At 42.7% G+C, this 25,640-nt stretch overlaps 1 protein-coding gene across 2 annotated transcripts in view; it reads right to left on the minus strand.

Moving 5' to 3' along the window:
• Positions 1 to 25,640, minus strand: part of CCDC148 (coiled-coil domain containing 148) — a 281,360-nt gene that overhangs the window by 141,247 nt on the left and 114,473 nt on the right. For both annotated transcript variants that reach the window (XM_084799663.1, XM_084799664.1), the window contains exons 12-13: positions 14,868 to 15,006; positions 12,066 to 12,272 (exon numbers count right to left, since the gene is read on the minus strand). In XM_084799663.1, the coding sequence (XP_084655789.1) occupies positions 12,066 to 12,272; positions 14,868 to 15,006 (346 nt within the window). The remainder of the gene's footprint in view (positions 1 to 12,065; positions 12,273 to 14,867; positions 15,007 to 25,640) is intronic.

Here is a 25,640-nt window from a genome sequence, read left to right on the forward strand (position 1 = left end):
GGATTTATCCCTGGATATCTTATTCTGTTCCATCAGACACACTTAGGATTCTCTTTAAAATGGCCATGTTTTAATTTTTTTTCATGGGCATTTTTAAAACCTAGACTTTGCAACTTCAGGTTGTGATTTCTCTCTTTAATTATCCAGAACCTGATACTACGGCTGACTTATTTTTTATTGCACACAGTCACAGTAAGATGCAAACATCTACTTTCCAGACCAAATATCTTCATTTGCAAAACATCTTGTGAGATACTGTTATGACTTGCCATTGAGATATAAGGTTTTCATCATAAAGAACATTAAAAAGTACAGCCTCTTTTAAACTTTATAAACTAGACCCAACGCAGACAAATCAGCTTTAAAAACGAAGGCGTTTTAAGAGTTGGACTACTTGTAATATTTCACTTGGAAATAATATGTAGATTCACCAAGCATTTAAACCCTGTGGAATTCTAATTAGCTACCTGCCAAGAGCCAGAGACAGTGCAAAACAGCTGCATATAGGAAATGCTATCTGCTACTGTGACCAAAGAAAGACTTTCTGGCATTGATCCTGGGGTTCCTAGGAAGTCCCTTGCTCCTTTCGGTGCTACATATGCATATTCCCCGCAGGGAAGTTCTCTATGAATGCCTCCCCACTGTACAGCCCACAGGGAAGAGTGCCATGTTAATACCGATTTTGCTGATGGTACATGGCACAGTTAATCATGCCAAAGCATTAATAAGTAAATGCCTTAAGTTGGAAAAAAACCTGTTGAATCTTTAAATCATGTGGTATACTGAACATCTAAATTTTCCAATTATTGTCTTTTTTATCCTGATCTGACTCGGGAAGTATTTTATGTATGGATCACTAACATCTAAGATGCAACTTCCCCATCTTCATCTATTACCCAGCAAGTGTTTCCTGAGGTGATGCCAGAAATTTTAATGAAAATAAATGACACCTATGGACACTAGGGGTTTTATACGGTGAAAGCATCCTTTCCCTTGTATGTGGTCACTTAGGCATGTGGCCGGTAGCTAAGCCTCGGGAACCACCTCTGTCTCAAAGGTAATCTGAAGTAGGGTCTTCTGTGTCTGCAAGATCTGTTCCTGCATATACTGTGTTATGGTTTGAATGTGAATGTCTCTTCAAGCTCGTGTGCTTGAGTGCTTGGTTCCCCAAGCAATAATCCTTCCTTAGAAGGTCATGAAACTATTAGGGGGTGGTTGTTGCTGAAAAAAGTAAGGGATGGGGAGAGGTGGCTTTGAAAATTGAAGCCTAGTTCTGGTCCTAGTTAAGGGTCTCTGCTTCTTAATCCCCTACTTGGACAAGAATGTCGATTCCAAGCCTGTCCAGCACTGTGTTCTCTGATCTTTGGGATCCCCACTGTGTTGCCAGCCAGCTAGCATCCATTCTTTGTTGGTCTTTTGGCTTTCGCCCTGTACATTCAGAGGTTATAGGGTGGGAAAAGGTTTAAGGGTTGTCTCTATACATGTTCTAGAGGGTTTTTAAATCTCTACAATCCCATCTACCTTAATCCCATCTACCTTTGCCTCCCAGCATCTCCTATAAATACTGTTCTTCCCCACTCATGTTATATGCCTCTCCATCCCATATTGAAAATGGTCTCATGAAGAAATTCAGGGTGAATGTGGGCTCACAGTCAAAGCTTGTCACATTTTACAGATCTTACTTTTGCATGGTTGTCAAGTACCTACTAAACCTGTTAAATTTGACTTCATAGTTTGAGAGGCAGACTGATCGCACTTACTCAGAGAACTCTCCATCTGGATTTGAGTACTTCACTTCTGATTGGTGGAACCCAATGCCAAGGTTATTCTCCAACAGCAAAAAAGAGCTGAAGCCATGGGAGATGATAGCACGGGTGATGTGAGGGGCTCCCATCTTGGGGAATGAACTCAAATATTTATTAAACTCTAAGGGGCTGTTTTAAGACCTGGCTAGCCCCTCAAATAATCTGTCTAGAGACAGAGACCTATCAATTCATTGAAGCACCTTTAGCACAATAACTAGGCAGGTAGGATGTATACTAATTTTCTAAATTAGTCTGGCCACTTCCCAGCTGCATTCCCCAAGTTACTTGCCAGTATATTGTCCTGTCTGGGCTGCGCCATCATGCCACACACCCTTTCTCCCCAGCCTTGTGTGTGAGCTTCTCTCGTGGTCCCTATATCAGACCCCTCAGCCCAGGAACCAAAGCTTCACCCACCTCTGTTCTGCCCAGCTACAGGCTCCAGCCCTTTTTTATTAGCCAGTCAGTGATAATAGGGGAGCAAAGTTTACACATCATCATTCAGTGTATGTGGAAATTGGATATGGATGGCAACCAGATCTTGGGAATCGGTGTTTAGCGTTTGAATACACAGCAGCACCAAACCAAACCCCAACAGTTTATTCAAAGTGCCAATGCCTAACTCATTATCTGATTTCCATCACTACTAGAGGTTGGTGGCCAGGTCATTCAGCCAACTTGAAATGGGAACAGGAGGCACAGAAATGAGACAGGAAGAAGAAAACCAAGAGCCAGATGATTTGGTTCACAACTGACATATACCCCAGCTTTATAGCTAGCTAAGTGTTATTGTTAAAACTACATCTAACATCTTAGCATATTCGGTGTTGATAATTCAGTCTGATATTTTGCCTCCTAATGACTTTGCACATGATATACTTTCTTCTACAGCAAGCATCCTCATAAATAACGTAGAAAGAAGGTAATAGAAACATCATTATGTCAGGAGGTATTGAGAAGGGAGAAAAATGCCTGCAGCTTACACACGTCACTCCAATAGAATTTACTGAGAACCTATCATAGTCCCAACACTGGAAAATGTATTGAGGGTGAGGCTTATAAAGTACCAAAATGAAGAAAATGGAGTATCACTTGCAGTTGTGTTGCTGATGTGGATTTTTTCAATGTGCTATAATCATAACTCCTGGGAAGCCAGAGTCAGGTAGAGAGAATGCAGAATGCATTAAATCTCATTGTAGATGCAATAGAGTCTTTTGAGCCAAGTCTTGAAGGTGGTCAAGATAGAATCAGGCAAAGGGAAAGGAGAGAAACACACTAGGCAAGCCAATAGCATGAGAGAAAGTTCAGGGCCCGGAGAGAAGGGAGTGTACAATGCTGTAGCTGGAGGAAACAAGGGGTGAATTCCTGTGACTTGGTGTTTCTCACTTGGAGGGTAGAGTGGGGAGTGTTTAGAAAGAAAGCTAGGAAGGCAGTTACATCCAGCTTACTGAGGATCTGGAAACCCACCAAGAAGTTCACCTATTATTGTAAGCCAAAGCATGCTACCGAGTTAGCAAATGTTAAAAATAAAAAAGTCTTTTGTTTAAAAAAAAACTTTTACTCTCCTCCCTCACCCTCTTCCTCCTCCTCCTCCTCCTCTTCCTCTTCTACTGTTGTTGTTGTTATTATTGAGAACAAGTCTTGCTATGGATCTCAGAGCCAGAGTAATCTAATACTCAAAATCCTTCTGCCACCAGCTCTGGGTGCTGGATGTGCAGGTCCCTGTTAGTTCTCCCGGCTCTGAATGGAAATTTCGACAGAGAATTCTGACTCTGGCTTAAGGGGAAGACTTGGTAAGGGTAGAAAACAAGACAAAGCATTAGAGTACACAGTTTAGGAACTGAGGTAGGGGCCCAAGGACAGAAAGGAAAAGGTATGGGGGTTAAAGGGTTAAAACAGACAACTTCCCAATGTTATCCAAGGAATATAAGAGGGAGGGAGGTTAAGAAACAAAGTTTCAAGGAAAAAGTACAACTTACCACAGGAAAGTCAAGATTTCCATTTTTGATGTTGGTTTTGGGGGCATCTGGAGACTTCTAAAATTAGCGTGGCACTATGCAAAGTCAGGAGAGAGTTATTTGGGCCTTGGAAGAGTATCTGAGAGAAAGGTGAGCAAAACTGTGAGGCCGCTCAGTGGCCAATGAAATAACATGAGAACAATGAGCCAGGGAAGAAACCCAGAGGGTAGCCAGGTTTTAGAATTATCTGGACACGGGACATACGGTGTGGCAGGAGAAAGGCGAGTGGTCGACAGAACACACGGAGAGGAGCAGCAAGCCGAGGATGGACACCTCTGATGGGTTAGGTCATGTGGTCACTTGTAACCTTGAGCGGAAAACTAGAGAGGTCCGAGGTCCGAGGGGAATGGTGTAGGAAGTTGATTTCCTGTGAAAAGGGATGATCATACTTCCCAGTGACGTAATTTTCTTGATAACCAGGAGGTGTCTGACACCGAGTCTGGGCATCTGGGTACATGGCCTTAGGAAAGTGTGGAGCGGGCCAGTCTCAATAGTCATAACAGGAATGGGCAGGGGGAAGGCAAGTCTCCAGGGTGGCGTCAGAGTCTAGAGGGTGTGGTCTTTTCCACAGCAGTACAGGGTCACTTGGTACGGAAGCAAAGAAAGGCACTAAGGAGACATCTCTGGGAAGCCTCCTGGGTTGAACTCTGAAGACAGACAGGGTGGGATTGCCTAGAGCCAATAGGATGATCTGAGCTGGGCACAGCACAAGGATGTCAGATTGGGAGGGGTGCCTGAACACATGCTTCTCCCAACTAATCCTGAGAGTGAGAGGCCTAGCCACCTCTGCTTTGCCACAGCAACCATTCCTGGCAGAGCACCAAAAAGACAGAGAACGGGCACTCGGTATTCCAAAATTCCTTTAATACTTCTCGTAAGACACAAATCGTCTAACTCACTCCTCCAAAGACCTTTTACATTCTAAGTCTGAGAACAAAATTATGGTTAAATGTTTAATTAATGTTTATTATAGCTAGTGTATTAGCTTCTGAAAGGTCAAATTTATGCTACAATGAAATCATATTTTCCCACATTCTGTGGCTCTAATACATAGCACACCTGGGACCAACACCATAATAAATATCTTCTATTATTCTGTGAATGTTCTTGCATGCAAACCTGTGTGGGGCCGAGATAGATAGTGCTGAATTCCAAGCACAGTGAGTTAGTGCGAACCTTAGGCAGTCACTTCATCTCTCAGGGCTCAGCTTCCAGACTCGGAAAAGGATGGCGAAGGAATAAGCCTCGTGGTTTCTTCCACGTCAAAAAGTGTAAACATAACTGAGCATTTTAAATTACTCCACAATTTACGGACTTATCTCTTTCCTTTTATAATATATTTTCATCCCAGCTACTTACTGAGTCTTAGTCTCTCATTAGGAATGCAAATTCTGGTGCTCACACTGTATCTGCAGGAAGATAAAACCTATTTCATCACAGTTTTGTGTTCCTATTTCTCTACTTTTTATTCCCACTTATCCTTTAGAGGGCTCGTTCGTTCATTCACGCTTGTCTGGTCTCTGCTGTTATAACAAAAGCTCACAGCAGGCCCACCTCCAAAAGGGTCTTCTACATCTGGAAACTTCCAGCACATAAACCTTGGAGGACACACTCAAATCCAAAACATGGTAGCCTTTTGTGGCCACATCTGTCCCCAGGAGCCTATGCTTGTGCTGTCTCCTGATTTCAGGCAGCCAGGCAGCACAGTGTCACCTGCACATGTCAGAGACTGAGTCGACCATCAGACAGACCCTATGGAGAGCTGTCGTAGGCTGGGGTCGGGAGACTGCTGACACGCTGGCGAGGGTGATATGTGGGAGATAATCAAAGCAGCATCTTATGATGTATGGGGCCCGTTTTATGATTTATAGAGTCCCCATTTCTGCTGTCACCAGATCTAAGTTCAGCAGGATGGGGACTATAAGTCACAAAGCACACTCTCCCGGGCCACTGAGCAGTCCCAGGAGATCAAGGTCTTTTCCTCCATGATCATGAAGTGACTTCTCTTTCAGTTTCCCAGAGTCTCCAGGATCCAAAGAAAGACAAAGGAAGAGGGAAGGAAAGACACAGAAAGAACAGCAGCAGCTTCGGAAATCCCTGACATGTTATAGGTAAGCCCAGCCAGTGGCTAATTCTTGCTGCCCCAGCAATCCCATCACCTTGATTGCTAGCTGCACTGTCCCTACAAAAATGTCCCTACCGGGCCATGCGCATTTTCACTTGGCTAGTCTATCAGGTTGCCACTTATTGTCACTCGACCTTAGTTTTGCGGTTCCATTCGCTTTTGGTGGGGGTCCTACCCAGGGGAGGGTAGATAACCTTGACAATGACCTCTCACAATCAGCCAACACTAACTAGGGCATATAAAAAATTGATGAGTAGGATTTCCTTAGGATCTTCCAGCTTCCATTTAGATGGAGAACTTTGAAAAAAAATTGTCACTTCTACTTTGACATCAAAAATTTTTTAAAGCTGACTCTCCTACATTAGAAATTTTCCAAACCCCATCAGTAGAGACCACGGGGCAGTAATCCAGTTAGGACTATAGAGGGCTATAAGAGCCATATGACATGGAAGATGGCTCACCTGGAGCAGAGCACCTGGGGACGACAGCAGCTAGAGCCCTGTAATGAATTAATACATTTTAATGATTTGCACATTTTGATGATTTAGCAGAGCATGAAAGCATGGAGCCTGCAGAAGCGACAGACACAGGGGAGTTGGTGCCCACTCTCGGGCTCTGCTGTGCTGATCGCAGAGTGCTCAACAGAAAGATTGCGGTCAGAGTGTCCAAGGAGAGGGAGCCTCTAATGGCAGTGAGGATGTACAAGAAAGGAACTGAAGATTTGGGGGGGGGCGGGAGGACTACAGGGAAGGGCAGCAAACCCACAGGCGTGAGAGCAGACCCCTGGAGCTGGAAAAGAGCAGGAAAATGTCCTCTTCTGGCTGTGGCAAGAAAGTATCTCCCTCCCAAGAACTGTTAAAGGCACCAGGCAGTTTGTCATGGGGAAAATATCCTCAAGACAACCAAGAAGGCCTGAGCCCCAGGGCCCAGGGACTACTTGAATGAGGAACATGCGTGCCTCTTCCCTGCAGGCACTTGTGTCCGTCGTCTATGACAACCTAGTACAGATAAAGGAGGAGAGTGAGAGAGAAAAGATTCTCTCAGAGGCAGAGAGTCACAGGAAAGCCTAAAGCTTCCCACCACATGACTAAGTAACCACGGTCACGAAAGGATGAACACAACTGATCAGACTCATCTACAACAGGGATAAAAAGGAATGCGCTGCTGAGACAACGCACCATTAAAATGTTTGCCCATCCAATAAGACAACTAAAGGACATAACGGAAATACGAATTGGAAGGAAGAGGTCAAAGTATCGTTATTTGCAGATGATAGGATAGTATACATAGTGACCTCAAAAATTCTACCAGGGAACTCCTATAGCTGATTAAACGCCTTCAGCAAAGTAGCTGGGTGTAATATTAACTCAAAAAAATCAGTAGCCTTCCTTCATACAAATGACAAACCAGCTGAAAAGGAAATCAGGGGAACAACTCCCTTTACAATTGCCACAGATAATATAAAGTATCTTGGGCTAGCCAGGCATGGTGGCACACACCTTTAATCCAGCACTCAGGAGGCAGAGGCAAGTGAATCACTATGAGTTCAAGGCCAGCCTGGTCTACAAAGTGAGTCCAGGACAGCCAAGGCTACACAGAGAGACCCTATCTTTAAAAAAAAAAACCCAAAACAAAACTAAATAAATAAGTAAATAAAGTATTTTGGGCTAACTGTAACATAACAAGTGGAAGAGCTATATGATAAAAACTTCAAATCTTTGAAGATAGAAATTGAAGAAGATATCAGAAGATGGAAAGATCTCTCACGCTCATGGATTGGTAGGATTATCAGTAAAAATGGTCATCTTACCAAGAGCAATCTATATGGATTCAACGCAATCCCCATCAGAATACCAACACAATTCTTTACAGACCTTGAAAGAACAATACTCAACTTCATATGGAAAAAAAAAAAAACAAGGATAGCTAAAACAATCCTACATAGTAAAAGAACTTCTGGCGGTATCGCCATCTCTGATTTCAAACTACAGAGCTGTAGGAATAAAAACTGTATGGTATTGCATAAGAACAGACCTGTTAATCAATGGAAATGAACCAAAGATCCAGATATAAATCTACACACCTATGGACACCTGATTTGTGATAAAGAATCCAGAAATATACAATGGAAAAAAGAAAGCATCTTCAATAAATGATGCTAGTCTAACTGGATGTGGCATGTAGAAGAATGCAACTAGAACCATACCTATCATCCTGCACAAAACTCACCTCCAAGTGGACCAAGGACTTCAACACCAGACTGTATCCATTAAACCTTATAAAAGAGAAAGTGGGGAGTAGCCTTGACTGCATGGGCACAGGAAACAACTTCCTGAACCAATGACACAGATACTAAAATCAACAATTAATAAATGGAACCTTATGAAACTGAAAAGCTTCTCTAAGGCAAAGGACACTGTTAGTAGAACAGAATGGCATGCCACAGAATGGGAAAAGATCTTCACCAACTTCATATATCTGATAAAGGGCAGATATCCAAAATATGTAAAGAACTCAAGAAACTAGGCATCAACAAGCTAAACAATCCAATTAAAAAATGGGATACTGATGTAAACAGAGAATTCTCAAGAGGAATCTCAAATGGCCAAGAAACACTTAAAGAAATGTTCAACATCCTTTGTCATCAGAGAAACATAAATAAAAAACAACTCTGAAATTCCATCTCACACCTGTCAAAATGCTTAATATCAAAAACACAAGTGACAGCACATGCTGGTGAGGATGTGAAGCCAGGGTAACACTCCTCTCCACTGATGGTAGGAGTGCAAACTTGTACAGCCACTTTGGAAATCAGTATGGCACTTTCTTAGAAAATTGGGAATCAATCTACCTCAAGCTCCAGCTATTTACCTCCTGGGCGTACACCCAAAGGACACCCCATCCTATCACAAGGACATGTGCTCAACTGTGTTCATTGCAGCTCTATTCATAATAACCAGAAACTGAAAACAACTGAAGAATGGATAAAGAAACTGTGGTACATTTACATAATGTAATACTATTCAGCTACTAAAAAACAAGAAAATCTTGAAATTTGCTGGCAAATGGATGGAACTAGGGAAAAAAATCACCCTGAGTGAGGTAACCTAGATGCAGAAAGACACACATGGTACATACTCACTTATAAGTGGCTATTAGCTGTAAAGTAAAAGACAATCATGCTACAGACAATGGACCCAGAGAGGCTAAGTAAGAAGGAGGGCTTAAGTGGGGCAACCAGGGATCTCCCAGAGAAGAGGAAATAGAACAGATTTCACTGGGGACAGGTTGGGTTGGGAACAGAAAGGATGGATTGGGAGGAGGAAAGGAGAAAATACTGAGAGAAACTACTGGAGTTGGGGGACATTTTGGGAGGACAAGGTGGAAGCCTGGAGCAATGGAATCTATGAAAGTAATCCTAGCAAAGACTCCTAGTAAGGGGGACATGGGGACTGACTGAACTGGCCATCTTCTGTAACCAGGCAAGGCCTCAAGTGGAGAGATTGGGACACCAACCCAACTACAAACTTTCCAACCCATAGATCATCCTGCCTGCAGAGTGTGCTCAGACCAGAGCCTAGCCAAATCATCAAAGAGACAACTGATGGGAGTGGTTGCTGAGTACATTAAGGGGAGCTAGGGGAGTCCTGTGGAGGAGAGGGAGGAAGGATTGGAGAAACCAGAGGGGCCAGGGATCCACCAGGTGAACACAGAACCAACTGACTGGGACTCATGGAAACTTGCAGCACTTGTAGGGGACTGAACTTTGATCCTCTGTTATGACTGACTCTTTTGCCCACCTGTGGGACCATGTCCCTGCTACTGAGTTGCCTTGCCCAGCCTTGATGTGATGCTACGTGCCTGTTCTTATTGTAGATTGTTATGCAGTGTTTGTTTGATGTCCCTGGGAGGCTTGTTCCTCTCTGAGGTTAGGAGAGGGGTAGAGCTGGTGGGTAGGAGGGAAGGGGATTTGTAGTCAGGATGTAATAGATGAGAAAAGAATTTTTTAAAAAGTTTTCTCATTAAGGACATTGCTAAAAATATAGAGAGCAACCACTTGAGAGAAAACAAAAAGAAAGAGAACTTGTATAGAATGTGTAAACAACATACAATGAGGGACAGAAAAAGCAGGGAACCCATAAGAGAAATGGGCAAGACTTGAGGGGAAGGTTCGCGGGCTGGATGATGAGTATATGAAAAGATGCTCAGCCTTTACTTTAAATGCAAGTGAACCCCACAGAGCAGCGCCACTCCTTAGTCACCAGACTCAAGCAGAGATCGGCCAAGGCAATGTTACTGAAAATGGGATGTGAAGGATGTTGGCTGAAAATCTGCATAGTCACTTTGGGAAACCATTTTATCATGATTTACTCAAGCTCCATCCACAGACCTTATGATCTACTACCCATCCTGCTCCTAAGGACCCAACAGAAATCAGCATGTCGGTGCGGGAAGGCATGTCCACTTATGTTCAGAATAGCAAAAAGAAAAAAGAAAAAAAAGGAAAAAAAAAGAAAAAAATCAGGACACCATATAAATAAATTGTATTTCTATTCAATGAAATACAATACAATACTACAAACAATGAATTATTTCAACAGGAAACAAGGTTCAAGCAGATATGATGAGCAATAGAGGCGTAAAAGCTACGTATCCAGTGATCTGATGTGCATGCTGCTTGTAGCAGACAGAACACATCACAGGGATGAACTCAGAAGGGTGGCTAGGGTGAGGGGAGCCGGGAGCAAGCCCTGAGCCTCAGGAATTGGTTTTCTATGCAGTATATCTTAGCTCAGTGTTTACGCCGGGTGTAATAAGCAATTTTCATTCTATAGCTCACTTAAGTGCCTGGCTGCACACACTGCACACCGCACAATTCAAGGGCTAATGGCTATGCTGGAAAAGTGAACAGAGGCAGGCTACAAGTACAAGGACTTCCCCGGACCCTGACCCTGACCCTGACCCTGACCATGACCATGACCATGACCCTGACCCTGTGTTCCCTGTGTTCCCTCTCAGCCTCCAAGAATGAGAAACACATGCCAGCTCTGTAGGCTGGGGTACATCAGCCTAGATCCAACATTTACTTTTTTAGGTTCCAAACTTAGGCTGTGTAAAAAAAAAAAAACAACTTTCTGCTTCTAAAAAAAATGCTGGTCAAGCATGTTTCCTCTACTGTTTCCAAACAGGCCTTTGCTTTTAGATATATTAATCACTATACCATAATGTCTGCCAGGGTTTTTTTTTCCTATGAAGAAAATAAACTTTCTTGTTGTGCCTATATCACTTAGCAGGAACCCAAGAAGGTTACACCCAAACACGATTCGCTTAATGGCCTCTGTGCCAAGGGAGGGAAGTGCAGTTACCTGAGTGCAGCAGCAACGCATACCTTCAGTCGTCACTTGGCACCTCTGCGTTTGCCTGCGTGTGGCAGACACCCACACTCCAGCCTTTCAACCGAAAGCTCTTCTCGCATGCTGAAGCCCCCTCTCTGGTTCAGAGGAGGAGCAAAGCCCCATCTGCACCCCCACACCTTGCTGAGGGCCACAAAGGCTGGCAAGCTTGCTCCCACGCACTCCACAAGTCTTCTTTCTCTTCTTGGCCTTTTCAGCCCTTCCACGTGAATGGAGTCTGGCTCAGCATCAGACAGTTCCATCTAGCCATGCCTGTTGTGTGGCACTTATGTCAGGTCTTAGATATCACCACCAAAATTTCAATACTAACATCCTGTTCCGGTAACAGGTTGAGCTTTATGAAATTGCTGATTTCGGACTTTTTTTTTTTTTCAAACTGGATGAATTGCAAAATCTTACAGTTCAGACCAACAGTTTTCATGAAGATGGGCTGTTCAGAGAAACTGAACCTCAGATAGAATTTGAACACAAGTTGTTTGTTTGTTATTTTGATTTTGGGTTTTTGGTTTTCAAGAGAGGGTTTCTCCGTGTAACCCTGGCTGCCTTGGAACTCACTCTGCAGACCAGGCTGGCCTTGAACTCAGAAATCCACCTGCCTCTGTGTCCCCGAGTGCTGGAATAAAAGGTGTGCACCATCATAGCCTGGCATAGGTGGACCCTTAACGCACACCCTCATAACAAAGCCCCCGCTGCAGCAGCATCTTACCCTGGCTTTCAGGTCAGCACACAGTTCCTGTTGCCGCTTCCTGTCCTTGGCCACCACGTTCTCCATTTCATGGGCTGCACAGGCCTCAAGGAGGGTCAGTGTGGCTTTCTGTACAAAGTCCTTCCTGTTCCTGTCCCAACTGTCCAGCAGGACTCTTCTCTGCTCTCTAGCAAAGTGATACTGGTCACAGTATTTCTCGTGCGCTACCTGCAAAAGTAACAGGTGACAGTCCAGTGGCTCATCATTCTGAAATGACCTGTAGCTTATGTCATGGTTATGAAGTGGATAAAATCCATTACAACCACTGGGCGTGGTGGCGCGCACCTGTAATCCCAGCACTTGGGAGGCAGAGGCAGGCGGATCTTTGTGAGTTCAAGGCCAGCCTGGTGTACAAAGAGAGTTCCAGTATAACCAAGGCTACACAGAGAAACCCTGTCTCAAAAAGAAAAAAAAATCCATTACAAGCAATGAATTTGAACAACTGGGAACAAACATCCTCACCACGGCCAGAAACGAGACACAAGCTCCAATTTTCAGAGACTTGCCTAACTGGCAACTTCTGATGTCACTTGATTTTCTAAATCCTCTGTCCCCTCGGGTAGCATGGAAGCAGGCCAGGTGGTCCCTGCAGTGGCTAATTCTAAATGGCAATGCTTCAACAAAAATCCATCTGTCCTCATATGTAATTTTAAATATCCCACTTTTAAGTCCTTTTCTGTATTTTAAATGATTACATTGTTTCAGCTAAGCAACATACTTTGCTAAAAGAATTTTTTGTTCACTTATTTTTATTTTGTGTGCATTGGTGTTTTGCCTGCATGCATGTTTGTGTGAGGGCGTCAGATCCCCTGGAACTAGGGTTACAGACAGTTGTGAGTGGCCATACTGGCACTGGGAATTGAACCTGAGTCCTCTGGAAGAGCAACCAGTGCTCTTAACGACTGAGCCATCTCTCCAGCCACACTAAAATTCTTTTTGAATGTCACAATAATCTTGGAAAGTCATAGTTGCTTTTAATCACTAAAACGCCCAGCTGTTAGGGTGCTTAAAAGTAATTCTGGTGATGACACCCTTCTGGCCTCCCTCCCCACCCACCCCACCCCCACCCTGTCCGCCCCTGAGGGACATGGGTTCTCACACTAGCAGCAGGCACCATTTTTCCAGTGGTGAACAGTAACGCTGGGGAGCACAGAGGTGGCGGTGCAGGCGCAGAGGGAGCCTAGGATGTCTGAAATCCCTGCGGGTGACGGAAATAACAGGGACTGCCAGAAGTGAGTCTTTACTACTCTAGTGCAGCCCACACCTGTGAGTCTGACATATTATTTGATCCCTAAGTGGCTAGGCATTAGAAAGGAAGCAGGACAAGAAATGGCCGACAGAAAGCAGGACTTTAGGTGAAATTAATTAGGATCGTGCTAACCCAGGCCAAGGTCTCACCTTAACCAGAGAGAAAAAACATTCTGTAAACTTCTTAGCTTTGTTCTATGAGGCTAAATATACACTAACATCTGTCAAACATCAAGGAAAGGAAGCACAGACCGTGCAGTAATGTATAGCAACCAAATTAATGTGGAAAGTAAATGGAAAAATCTTTATCACATCAATAGTAATAAAATATAAAAATCTACAAAGTTACACTTGAGGGCTAGTTACACAGGCAAACAGAACTAATTGGGAATAAAAAGAAACCTCTAATTTGATTAATTAAGAATTCTTAAAGATCTCTAATGAGTTACTTAAAGACCAGAATTAAATATTTACTACATGGGGGTGGAAAGCAGAATGGGGCGGAATAAGAAGGACAGGAGAGGACAGCCACACCAGCTGTGTGGCTTTTACTTCCATTTCTTCACCAGACATTAATGATAGCAATGGTTTCAAGCACTGTCACTGTACTAATGGACTTTCACTGGACTGACAGAGTCATTTCACTCCTTAATTGGAAGTCGTTGCAGAGGTCCAGCACGTGATATCTCATAGCATAGCTCATTTGAACCACACTGGCCAGGCGTGGTGGCACCCACCTATAATCCCAGCACTCGGGAGGCAGAGGCAGGCAGATCCCTGGGAGTTCGAGGCCAGCCTGGTCTACAAGAGGAGTCCAGGACAGCCAAGGCTACACAGAGAAACCGTGTCTCGAAAACAAACAAACAAAGTTAAATCCGTGCTTGTTTGTTACATGTGCGTTATAAGGTGAGTTACTGTTGAACTAATTGGTACCATGGTAACTTCTAGACCCTTGCTACTGTAGTCTTGCCCTCCACAGAATGAAATCATTGTTTCCCAGCTTCCTCTCAGGTAACTGTCAGTTGTCTTTGGTCCCTGAAGTGGAGTTTGTGTTTGGGACCATGTGGGAATCGGGCAGAGCTGTGGTGGTGGAGGCTAATGACACAGCCCAGAGTAAACGCTGGTTTCCCCAGGCCTAGGACTGAAGTGGGGCTAGCCCTATGGGGAGAAGGCAGGCATTCCAGGTTCAGGCAAGAGCCAGATATGGCAGAACCTCCATAGCAGGCAGGTAAGTGATGGTGTGACCTTCAGGGATACAACCGCTGCTCTGCATCTGGGAAAGCATGGTGAACGTCTCCAGGCAGGTGGACACAGACCCACCCTGGACTTCCTCCAGACTTTACAGACTTCAAAAACAACCCTCACAGGTTTGCAATCTGTAACAGTATCTTCTGCAGTGAGGGATTTTTCAGTTACTTATAATAGACATATATTTGTCTTACGAATTATGGACCACTAAACACTGCAATTCACGGGCGTGTAGGATATGCATATTCATCATTGGGATGCACTCACCAAATGATGCCTAGATTTGTGAGGAAAATATCTTTGCAACATGTCCAAGTACAGAGTCCTCCTGCCAAGGAGATTTCCAGGATACTGATCCAAGACAGCCTGGTAAATCCACTGCTCTTCTTCACTTAGCTGGAAGTTTCTGGAAGCAATAAAAATGTCACACACTTAGGTGAAAGATCATGGAAAATTTAAGGGACTTCAAACTGTCCAAGCTGGTAGCCAGTGACGATCATCTCAGAAGATGTGTGTTTTTTGGAGACAAGGACTTACTATGTTGTTCAAGCTGGTCTCAAGACACCACGCCCACGCCCACCCCTAGCGTCATCCTGGGAGCAGAGGCCATGGGAATGCACCAACATTCAACTGAGGCATTTTTTTCCCTTAATGTTAGCCACTGAGTGCTTGTTCCTGAGAAGTTCTAAGCCTGTGTCCAGTGGGTTCTTTCAGTCCTTGGTTTGATCTTGCCAGAGTTCCAGGAATAATTTAAGGATGCTGGTGAGACATGATTTTCTATCTTGCCTATAGCAACATTTTAAAAGCCGTCACTAGTGACTGGAATAGATAAACACTGGAAAATAGTCATAAGGGATAAAGATTAAAAATAAAATTTCCTTGTTCAACGAAGTTCCCATTGCTACACTGAAGAAAAACACAACTGAAAACAGATGCACGTTTTATATAAAGAAAAATAAAGACAGATTGAGAGAAGCTTTATATTTGAGGTTTGAGCTCCAAGGCAAGTCAAATAATCTTTTGCTTTATTCTCTTTGCCTCGTGGATAATGCTACATATTGGTAATACAACAATAAACAGGGCTGCTACATGTCTGATGAGTAAATAAATAACTTGGGTTTTCAGTGTGTGTGTGTGTGTGTGTGTGTGTGTGTGTGTGTGTGTGTGTACATGCACACACAGGAGGTCGTAGGACATCTTACAGAAGCTGGCTCTCTACTTCTACCATGTAGGTTTCAGGGGTTGGAATCCTAGTCATGAGGCTTGGAGGAAGCACCTTACAAAGGCATCACTTGTAAACACGATCCTGCAAGTTTCCCTAGTCACCTGTTTGCCTTGCCCCAGCACACCTAGTCCCTTCCCACCACTCGCAGCCATGGTATGACTCACGTTCTGCATACAGTATTAACAAAGTCCTGTGCAAAGTGAAAAAAGCTGCATTGTCAGTTTGAACTCCCAACTTAATTAATGCCTCTTTATATTCTGATTTTATTTGCATGTTATTATTATTCCTGCTAAGCAAATTAGAATAATCAAATACAGATGCAATCAGAGGAAGTATTAATAGCAACGAATATTTCTTTGATCCAAGGTGGATTGCCATTGTTTATTCCTACTACATCAATGATCTTACACGTTAAGTTATGCAATTCAACTTTTTTCCAGGTATCTTTTTGTCTCTGAAAAACATTTAACACCTTTTTTTTTTTTTTTTTTTTTTTTTTTTTTTTTTTTTTTTTGGTTCTTCAAGACAAGGTTTCTCTGTGTAGCTTTGGGTAGCTTTTGGAGTAGCTTTGTAGACCAGGCTGGCTTCGAACTTACACACCTGCCTCTGCCTCCCAAGTGCTGGGATTAAACGCATGCACCACCATGCCTGGCAGCATTTGACATCTTAACAAAATAACCCACCCTTTAAGTCAGGAAAACTAATGGGAATTCCACCAGCGTCATACAAGGCTGCCTATTTCTTGCCTAGTTCTTTCAATGTACTGATAAGGAGTATGAGAAAAAAAAATTAAAAAGGGAAAAACCTCCATACCTACTATATAAAAGGAAGAGAGAGAGGGTAGAAGATGGTCTACCAAAAGGAAAGTGCTCAATATGTCATAATAATCTAATACACGGGAAATGTTAAAATGAATTCATTCATGAATACACCGAGTGTTTTGGTTCCAACTGGATGAGTTCTGCATGTGCAGAGAGCCAAAGGCTTCTGCAAATAAAACATTTCAAGTGGTAAAATTAACCTAGGAGAAAAGCTTGCCTATGTGCATTTAGCATTTAAAAATGCCCTCGGGTTGTCAAGGACAATGTCTCAGGTCCTCTCTCAAGGACCATTTTCATTCACAGTCATGTGGATGCATTTTAACAGCAGTTAATGGAGAATTCTTCAATATCATCCCACAAGCAGTAGAGGGACAGAACTAAAGACCATGTCCTTGTTAATGGTTTAAACTATTTTTAAAATCAAAGGGCCTTGAACACAGTTGAATTTCCATCTTTTTCGTATTTGTGGCTGTGTGGGGTATTGTTTGGAGGGGAAAGGGACAGAGCATGGGCCTACTGAGTTTTTGTCCTTTTAAACTATTATTTGCTTAGAGGGGGATCCCCACCGCCAAGATGCCAGGAGTCTTGGCTGGTGACTTTCTGAGACCCTTCTCTTCTGTGGAAAACGTTCCTGGGCCACAGCAGAAGCACATCCCTCTGAGGCTCCCCTTCCACACAGTTTCCAAGGCCAACCACAAATACTAGATGAATGATAGTCATAGGGCAACAAGGTTAGCCCAGTCAGATCCCTCCAAGGGGTCGACTGTGGCACTAGTCTTGCTCAGTGCACATCAGAACCAGCCTCCACCATGATGCCCTCCTGCCTAGGTGTTTTCCCCTCCTCTGTTCTGCGGCCCTCACAAGCCTTCCTGGAACACCGACCGGCTAATAGTTCTGTGGTTCTAGGAACCCTCCTTGGTTTTGTTTCTATAGAACTCGTCCTAACATAATCCACAAGCAATCTTGCCCACAGTCTTCAAACAGCTTACATGACTTGATAAATGGAGAAGTACTTTTAAACTAATTGCTTTGATGGCTTCGCCTACTGAATAGTGGTACAAGATTGTAGCTGTCCACAATGCGCAAATAGCAAACATTTACTGAAATGCTTTCCAAATACAAGCACACATTATCAGCACACACGGTTATAAATAAATAGAGCAGCAGAAAAATTTATGGCATTTGGTTCATTTTTATAAATTGCATCGATGTATTAATTAGTTGCTATTTTAATGACATTAAAAACCACTTAAATGTATAAGATGACCATCAAACATTTAAACCAGACATTTCAAACTAAGGAAGCCCTGGACTGCGACAGCAGCCATTTTGACCTCCCAGCTGACTTGAGAAGCTTCACATCTCAACTGTCTTTCTCTATTTACTAAAAAAAAAAAATCACACAAGTTGTGAGTCATTTTCCTAGTTCTTAAGAAGTAAAAATGAAAAGCATGCTGAAAGGAAGTGGCATGTTAAATATCATAATATTATCATTTCTACAATATTTATAGCAGGCTCCAGAGAAACAGGTTTAAGTCTTATGACACATGCAAGAGTAACAGCACAAACATACATACGCATACAGTACTACACATGCATGTGTGCGTGCGCACGCGCACGCACGCGCACACACACAGAACTGGCACAGTAAAATCCAAAAGGAGTGAGTGTTCAAGCAGAGTAGTTTCCTCAGAGTAATAAAGCAGCCATTTCTTAGAAACATGGCCTTTTAGCTCAACACACACATGTTTCTAAACTAAAACATGGACATTTATCTCTCCTAATCAAACCTTCATTTTTTTCTTATTACAGATCACATATGTAAAATAACTAAGACCGAGTTAGCTTTTACCTGCCACAGTTCTTCTTCAAGTGAACCACTTCCCTGGTGATGGTGTAACACTAGGTTACATGGCTAATTAAAAATTAATAAAACCTCTTATGTACATTCTGAAATTGAAAATTGTTTAATGCTTAAACTTTTCCAAAGAAAACAGCAAAATTATCCTAAACTTTTACAATTAAAAATGTCTCAGACAGATGTTCAAGAGATGGCTCAGCAGTTAAGAGCACTGCAGAGGACCCAGGATTGATCCCCAGCACGTATATGGCAGCTCACAACCATTTGTCACTCTAATTCCCCAGGATCAACGCCCTCTTCCAGCCACTGTGGGTACCAGGCATGTGTATAGTACTCAGACGTAAGTGCAGGCAAATTTCTCATGCATGTAAGAGTAAATTAAGTAATTAAAAACTATCTCAGACAGAAAAATATCTGTTCACTATTTACCGTTTCTATGTTACTGGCCTACCTAAATTTTATAATTAAAAGTGTCGTTGCAACTTTTGTCCTCATTAGAGCACACCCAGACTTCTCAGTTTACACGTTTATTGAGTGCTTCTAACATGCCAGGATTTCAGTACGCAGAAGGTAAGACATATGACATTCACACTCCTCCACCTCCAAATACAGAACTGAAGTCCACACACATCATTTCATTGCAATTTTCGAAAAGGGAAGACAAAACAGGTCACTCATGAAATGAAAATAACTAAGCATGGCAAATGCAGTTCCATCCTTGTTGAGTTCTACCTAATTTCATGTGTTTGAGTCATTCCAAAAGCCTGTGTTGACTCACTATTCACTAAGCTACGACTTCACATCTTAGGGAAGACCTCAGATACTGACAACACCGAATGAAGCAACATGCATGGCCCCACGAAGAAGCCAACATCCCCACAGCCTGCAGAAACTGGTAGGCACTCCAAACCCAGCGACTCAGTGTAGGCAATAACCCATCCCAACGGAGAGAGAGGCATTTCCCAGCTGGTGATGAAATCCCACAAGCCAGGCAGGCTTGGACACTGAGACACCTGCAGGTGTTACCAATATTGACAAGAGCTGAAGGAGTCACATAGACAACATCCTAAAGTGTCCAACTAAAACCAAAGCCAATGCAGTCTGTCCAGTCAACACCTTGGAAACATCATCAGGAGAGAGACTTACCACCACAAAAGTGACCGCTTACAACTGGTAGAAGCAACTGGTCAGATGTTAAAATGCTAACATAAGGACACAAAAATGAAAAGCAACAAAGGTGCTGCACATAGGTATCTCAAAGGAACACAGTGACTTACTAGCAACAGACATGGAAGAACTGCCTGAAAAACAATTCAAAATATAGACAGTTCAAGAAACTACAAAAGTAGCTTATAATATGAACATGGCATTCAGCAAAGAGTTAACCTAAGAAAGAACCAGTCAGGAAGAAAAATTCCACAATGAAATCTACACTTCGTATGCTAATGACAAAAATAAGTAAAAAAGAGTAATTGTAGGGGGTAATATATTTGTTAATAAGCTGTATTAAAATATACTCCACAATGTGTACCTCCTTCAAAACAATATGCAACACACAATATTGCATACATAATATTGCACACAACAACTTAATAATGATCAATTTTTATTCAAATAAATATAACAAAGACTCAATTAGAAATCTTGGAGCTAAAGGATCGATAAATCCAATGAAGATCCAGTGAGATCCTCAGCAGCTAGGACAACCAGTCTAGCTCAATTGGTAAGCTCCAAACCATTGAGAGTCTGCCTCAAAGGAAGTGGACAACATCCCAGAGGATGACACTGAGCTCATCCAACCTTTACACAGATGTGCATATGCACGTGCATGCACCTACACACATACACACATGTAGTTTTTAAGTACAAGAGGATTCTAAAAACAAAAAGAAAAGCATGAAGTCATAAGAGAACTTCATTAATCTGAGAGGAGGCTTCTCCATAGAAACTTTACAAGCCAAGAGAGAAGTACATGAGACAGGCAAAGCCCTAACCAAACAGCCCCGTTGAACTCAACATGTTACACACAACAAAGCTCACTTCAGAGACACAGGCAGAAATGTAAAGTGTCTCAAAACAAACACTGAGGGGAGTTGCCACTGCCAGGCTGGCCTTACAAGAAGCACTCAAGGTTGTCCTACACAGACATGAAGGATGTTCACTACCATTGTGAAAACACGCAGAGTAGAAGACCCAACAACAGAGGAGATGACAGAAGACTAAGAGAACCAAGCTCCACCAACACTGAAAATAGGCGCACGTATGAGCAGGACAGAAAGGAAAGGAATTTGCAAAACAATCTGAGAAAGAATATAAAAAGCATAGGTCAGTGCATTTATCAAAAACAACCTCAGATGCAAATGAAATATCGTCCCCTATTAAAAGACATAGATAGATTGGGGATAGGGAGATGACCTGAGTTCAGATCCTTAATATCCATGTCAAAAGCCAAGCATGAGAGTGCACTGGGGAAATAGAGACGGTGTATTATTGGAGCTTTCTGGCCAGCCAAACTAAGCCAAATCAGGAAGCACCAGGCTCAGTGAGAGACACTGTCTCAAAATAATAATAATAATAATGATGATGATGATGATGATGATGATGATGTAATGAGGAAGGCACTGGATGTCAGCCTCTGGCCTCCACACTATGCACACACACATACATTAGCAGGCACATGCACATACACATGAACAGGTATACTCATGCGACAAACACATATGCAAATAATTTTTTAAAAACCACTATAGATTGGCTACATTGAAAAATTAATAAGTTCCAGATACATGCTGTATGGAACTCAGTTTGCCAGTAAAAGTACACAGAGATTGGATGTAAAAGAACAGAAAAAGATCTATCATGTAAACAAAAGCCCAAAGTAACAGGGACTACTACTGAAACCTGACTTTGAATTAAATATTGCAGGCTGGGGCTGGGGGGAGGGGAGAAATGCTGTCACAATTTAGTGATCAAGGGACAAATTCAACAATTATAACTATTTTGACATCCAGTGCTGGGACATCCAGTTATAGTGAAACAAACACAATTCAATTCAAAATTAGAAAGATTTTAAATAAATAACCTAATGATCCAACTGAAGAAACAAGAAATGCCAAATCAAACCAAATCTAAAGTTTGTACAAAGAAAGACATTACAAAGGCCAGAACAGAAAGAGAAAAAAAAAGGACCTGAGAAATACAAAAACTATAAAAAACTACTAAAATTAAAGATAAGCTAAATTGACAAATTTATTTATAGGAAAAGGAGAAGATTCCAATAAAGAAAATCAAACATGAAAAAGAGTCACAGATGATACCAAAGAAATAAAAAGATTACTAAAAGACTATGTACAAATAAATTGGAAAATCTAGGCCCTCGTAGTAGATAAATGGCTGGACATGCATATGTGTAAAACCTACCCCCGGTTTGCTTCTATGTGGCTGCAATAAACACCATGATCAAAAGCAACGTGGGGAGGACAGGGTTTGTTTAGCTCCCAGGTCAAGGCCACAGTCAGTCAAGGAAGAGAGCAAAGACCTGGCACCAGTGCAGAGACAGACGCAGGAAGCATGGAGGAAAGCTGCCCATAGGCTCACACCCTCTGGCTTGCTCCCCTAGCTTTCTCATAGCCCAGACCCACCTGCCTAAGGGGCCCCCTCCCCTCGCAGTGGGCTGGGCCCTCCTACATCAATTACCAATGAAGAAGATGGCTCATAGACAAAGCCAGAGACCAAGCTGGTTGCAAGGTAATTCTCTCCTCTTCTGAAGAGACTGAGGTGATCGGATGCACAGCTGAGGCTCCCTACACCATCTACCAAAACGGAACACTGCAATTCTGTCATTTGCAGCACTGTAGGTGAAACGGGAGGATATTGAGCAAAATTGGTAATAGAGGGACCAACACCATATAATACCATTTATCTACAACAGCTAAAAGTTTATCTCAAAGAAACAGAGAGTGGAACAGCTGTTACTGGAGCCACGAAGGGTATGGCGGAAAAGAAGCATTGAAAGAAAGTGGTCAACACTTCTAGGTATGAGACGGGACAGGAATGTGTTCTTAATTTTCTAAAACAGCATGGGAGCGTGATGGTTGATAAGAATTAATAAATATATCAAATTACTAAGAGAAAGGATTTTATTGCTCCACACTCAGGATAATAATAAATGTGTAGAGTGACAAAACAGCCAATTACCATGAGTCAGTTGTTATGTAGTGTGTGTGTGTGTGTGTGTGTGTGTGTGTGTGTGTGTGTGTGTGTGTGTGTGTGTTTCTGTGTGTGTGCTTCTGTGTGTGTACATTAATGTTTCGTACTGCATATTGATTAAAAGTGAAAGGGGTTTTGTTCGCTCTTTAGTCTGTTTGGTGTGGTTTGGGTTTTGGACAGGTATAGACAGCGAAGGTGCTAACAGTAAAGCCTGCTGAAGGGCTAGACAGCTGACTCAGAGATTAAGAGCTAACTATTGCAGAGTGCCCAAGTTTGTTTCTGTGTGCCACATCAGGTCAATAACAATCAAATCCAGGGGATTGCGTGCCCTCGTTAGGCCTCTGCAAACACACACACACACACACACACACACACACACACACACACACACACAAACACACACACATACACACATTCTCTCTCTGTCTCTCTCTCTGTCTCTCTGTCTCTGTCTGTCTGTCTGTCTGTCTGTCTGTCTGTCTGTCTCTCTCTCTCTCTCTCTCTCTCTCTCTCTCTCTCTCTCTCACACACACACACACACACACACAAGTGTATGCATGTAAATAAAAATGTTTAAATCTTTTAAAAATGAGATTCATGATTTTTCTTGACAGGATGCATTCTGCCATAGACAAAATAATTTAAAATATGCATTATTTTTGCAACAAACCCAAAGCAGGTTTAGTAACTGCCAAATGTGTTTTCTAGTATGATAGAGCATTAAGTTATAAACTAGTAATTTTGATGAAACCCTTCTTTTAAAACAATTTGAGCCAGGAGCAGTGGTATACTCCTGTAATCTCAGTGCCCTGGGAGGCATAGGGAGGCGGATCTTTGTGAGTTCAAGGCCAGCCTGGTCTACAAAATGAGTCCAGGACAGCCAAGGCTACACAGAGAAACCCTGTCTCAAAAAAATAAAACATAACAAACAAACAAACCAAAAAAAATTGCTACTAAAACTACATGACAAAAGGAAAATTGTCTATGATTACCCATCACTCAACAGAAGCAAATGTCAGCAATGAATGGGCCTTTCTCCTTTGAAAGCACCAAGAGAAGTGAGTAGTACTGTGTCCCATGTTGCCTGCCTGGGTCTGCTAACCAATGGGACTAGTTAAGCCCTTGAAGATGAAAGAATTAGAATTATGCTTCTATCTCGGTACTTCTCTCTTTATTAATCACTCTTGGAATACAACTAACACAGATCCACATGCAGAACTTGAGGCTGGTAATGTTCAGGCACTGAACACTCCCTACAGTACTGAGAGTACATTTTCATGGAAAAATACCCACTGGTGATTAAACTTTAATGCTGTAACCTGTGGCTTCTCATCAGAGAGCCCATGTCATCTCCATTATGATACTACATTAGGTTTCTTCTCTCTCGTCTTCCTCAGGCAACAGGCACATGCACAATAGAGTATATGGTTTGCTTTGATGAAAGGGGGAAAGGTGTGTGTTTCTCTTTTTAATTAAGGACATTGATAGAGGTTCACTATGTTGGTAAGCCTGGGAACACAAAGAAAGACCACGAACAGGACCCTGGTGATGTTCCCTCAGGACAGCAATATTTAAGGCCTCATCACTAAGCCCAGAAGATGAACCAAATGCTGAAACTAGTTTTAATTTCTGCTGGGCATGGTGGCACAAGACTGAAACACCAGCAATGTGGAGGCAGGGCATCAGGAGCTCAAGCTCACATGAGCTCAGTAGTTGAAGGCCACCCTGGTACAGGAGAGTCTGTCTTCAAAAACTAAAAGGGGAAGACAACATAACTCAGATTGATTTTCTGGAAGGAAGTATAACAATGTCCTTAACATCCTTTGACTTGGACTCTCCATTTCTAAAACCCAACTGAAGAGAATAATCACAGAAATATTCAAAAATACAAAAGCAAGCCAGTCCATTTCAGAGTTTCTCAAAGAACATCAGAATGTAGAATATCTACTACTGAGGAGATCCAAGATGGCGGCGCTGATTACACACCACTTCTGATCAGCAGGACAACCAGGCCTGCACAGCAACCTAAAGACCAAACTGAGAGCTACAAAACACCAGTGCTGCTGATTCTCACGTGAGAGGAATCCACATGGTGTGGACCATGGGTGACTCTGACCCTTGTCCACCCAGCTAAGCCACAGAAAAATTCCAGGGACAACCCACACTAGCAGCCATCTTGAGAAAGATTGTGAGACACTCAGTGCAGCTTTGGGCTCTCTCTGCCTGTCTGCTGCTTACCAGATCTGGGACACAGAGCAGAGAGGCAGAGATAAGTCCTGACACTGGCCACAATCAACATTAGCTGCCATCCTGGGAATAATTCTACCTCAAGACTCAGCCATACCACTCCTGGGCATACACCCAAAAGATGCTCCACCATACAACAAGGACATTTGTTCAACTGTGTTCATAGCATCTTTATTTGTAATTGCCAGACTTTGGAAACAACCTAGACATCCCTCAACTGAAGAATAGATAAAGAAATTGTGGTACATTTACACAATGGAATACTACTCAGCTATTGAAAACAAGGAAATCTTGAAATTTGCAGGCAAATGGATAAAACTAGAAAAGATCATCCTGAGTGAGGTAACCTAGACCCAGAAAGACACGCATGGCATATACTCACTTATAAGCAGATACTAACCACATAACATGAGATAACCACACTACAATACAGAGACTGATGCACCAACCAAGGACCATGTAATATGTGGATCTAGACCCTCTGCTCAGTTGTAGTAGACAGTCAGTACAGTCTCTTTGTGGGTCCCACAATACAGGGAGTAAGGACTACTTCTGACATGGACTCTGCCCCTCACCAACTCTGATCACTTTCCCCTAGCAGGGCAGCCTTGCCAGGCCACAGAGGAATAGGATACAGGTAGTAAAGGTGAGACTTGATAGGCTGAGGTCAGATGTTA

The sequence above is a fragment of the Acomys minous genome, assembly GCF_964271855.1.
Source record: "Acomys minous genome assembly, chromosome: 10".
In the NCBI taxonomy this organism is placed as follows: domain Eukaryota; kingdom Metazoa; phylum Chordata; class Mammalia; order Rodentia; family Muridae; genus Acomys; species Acomys minous.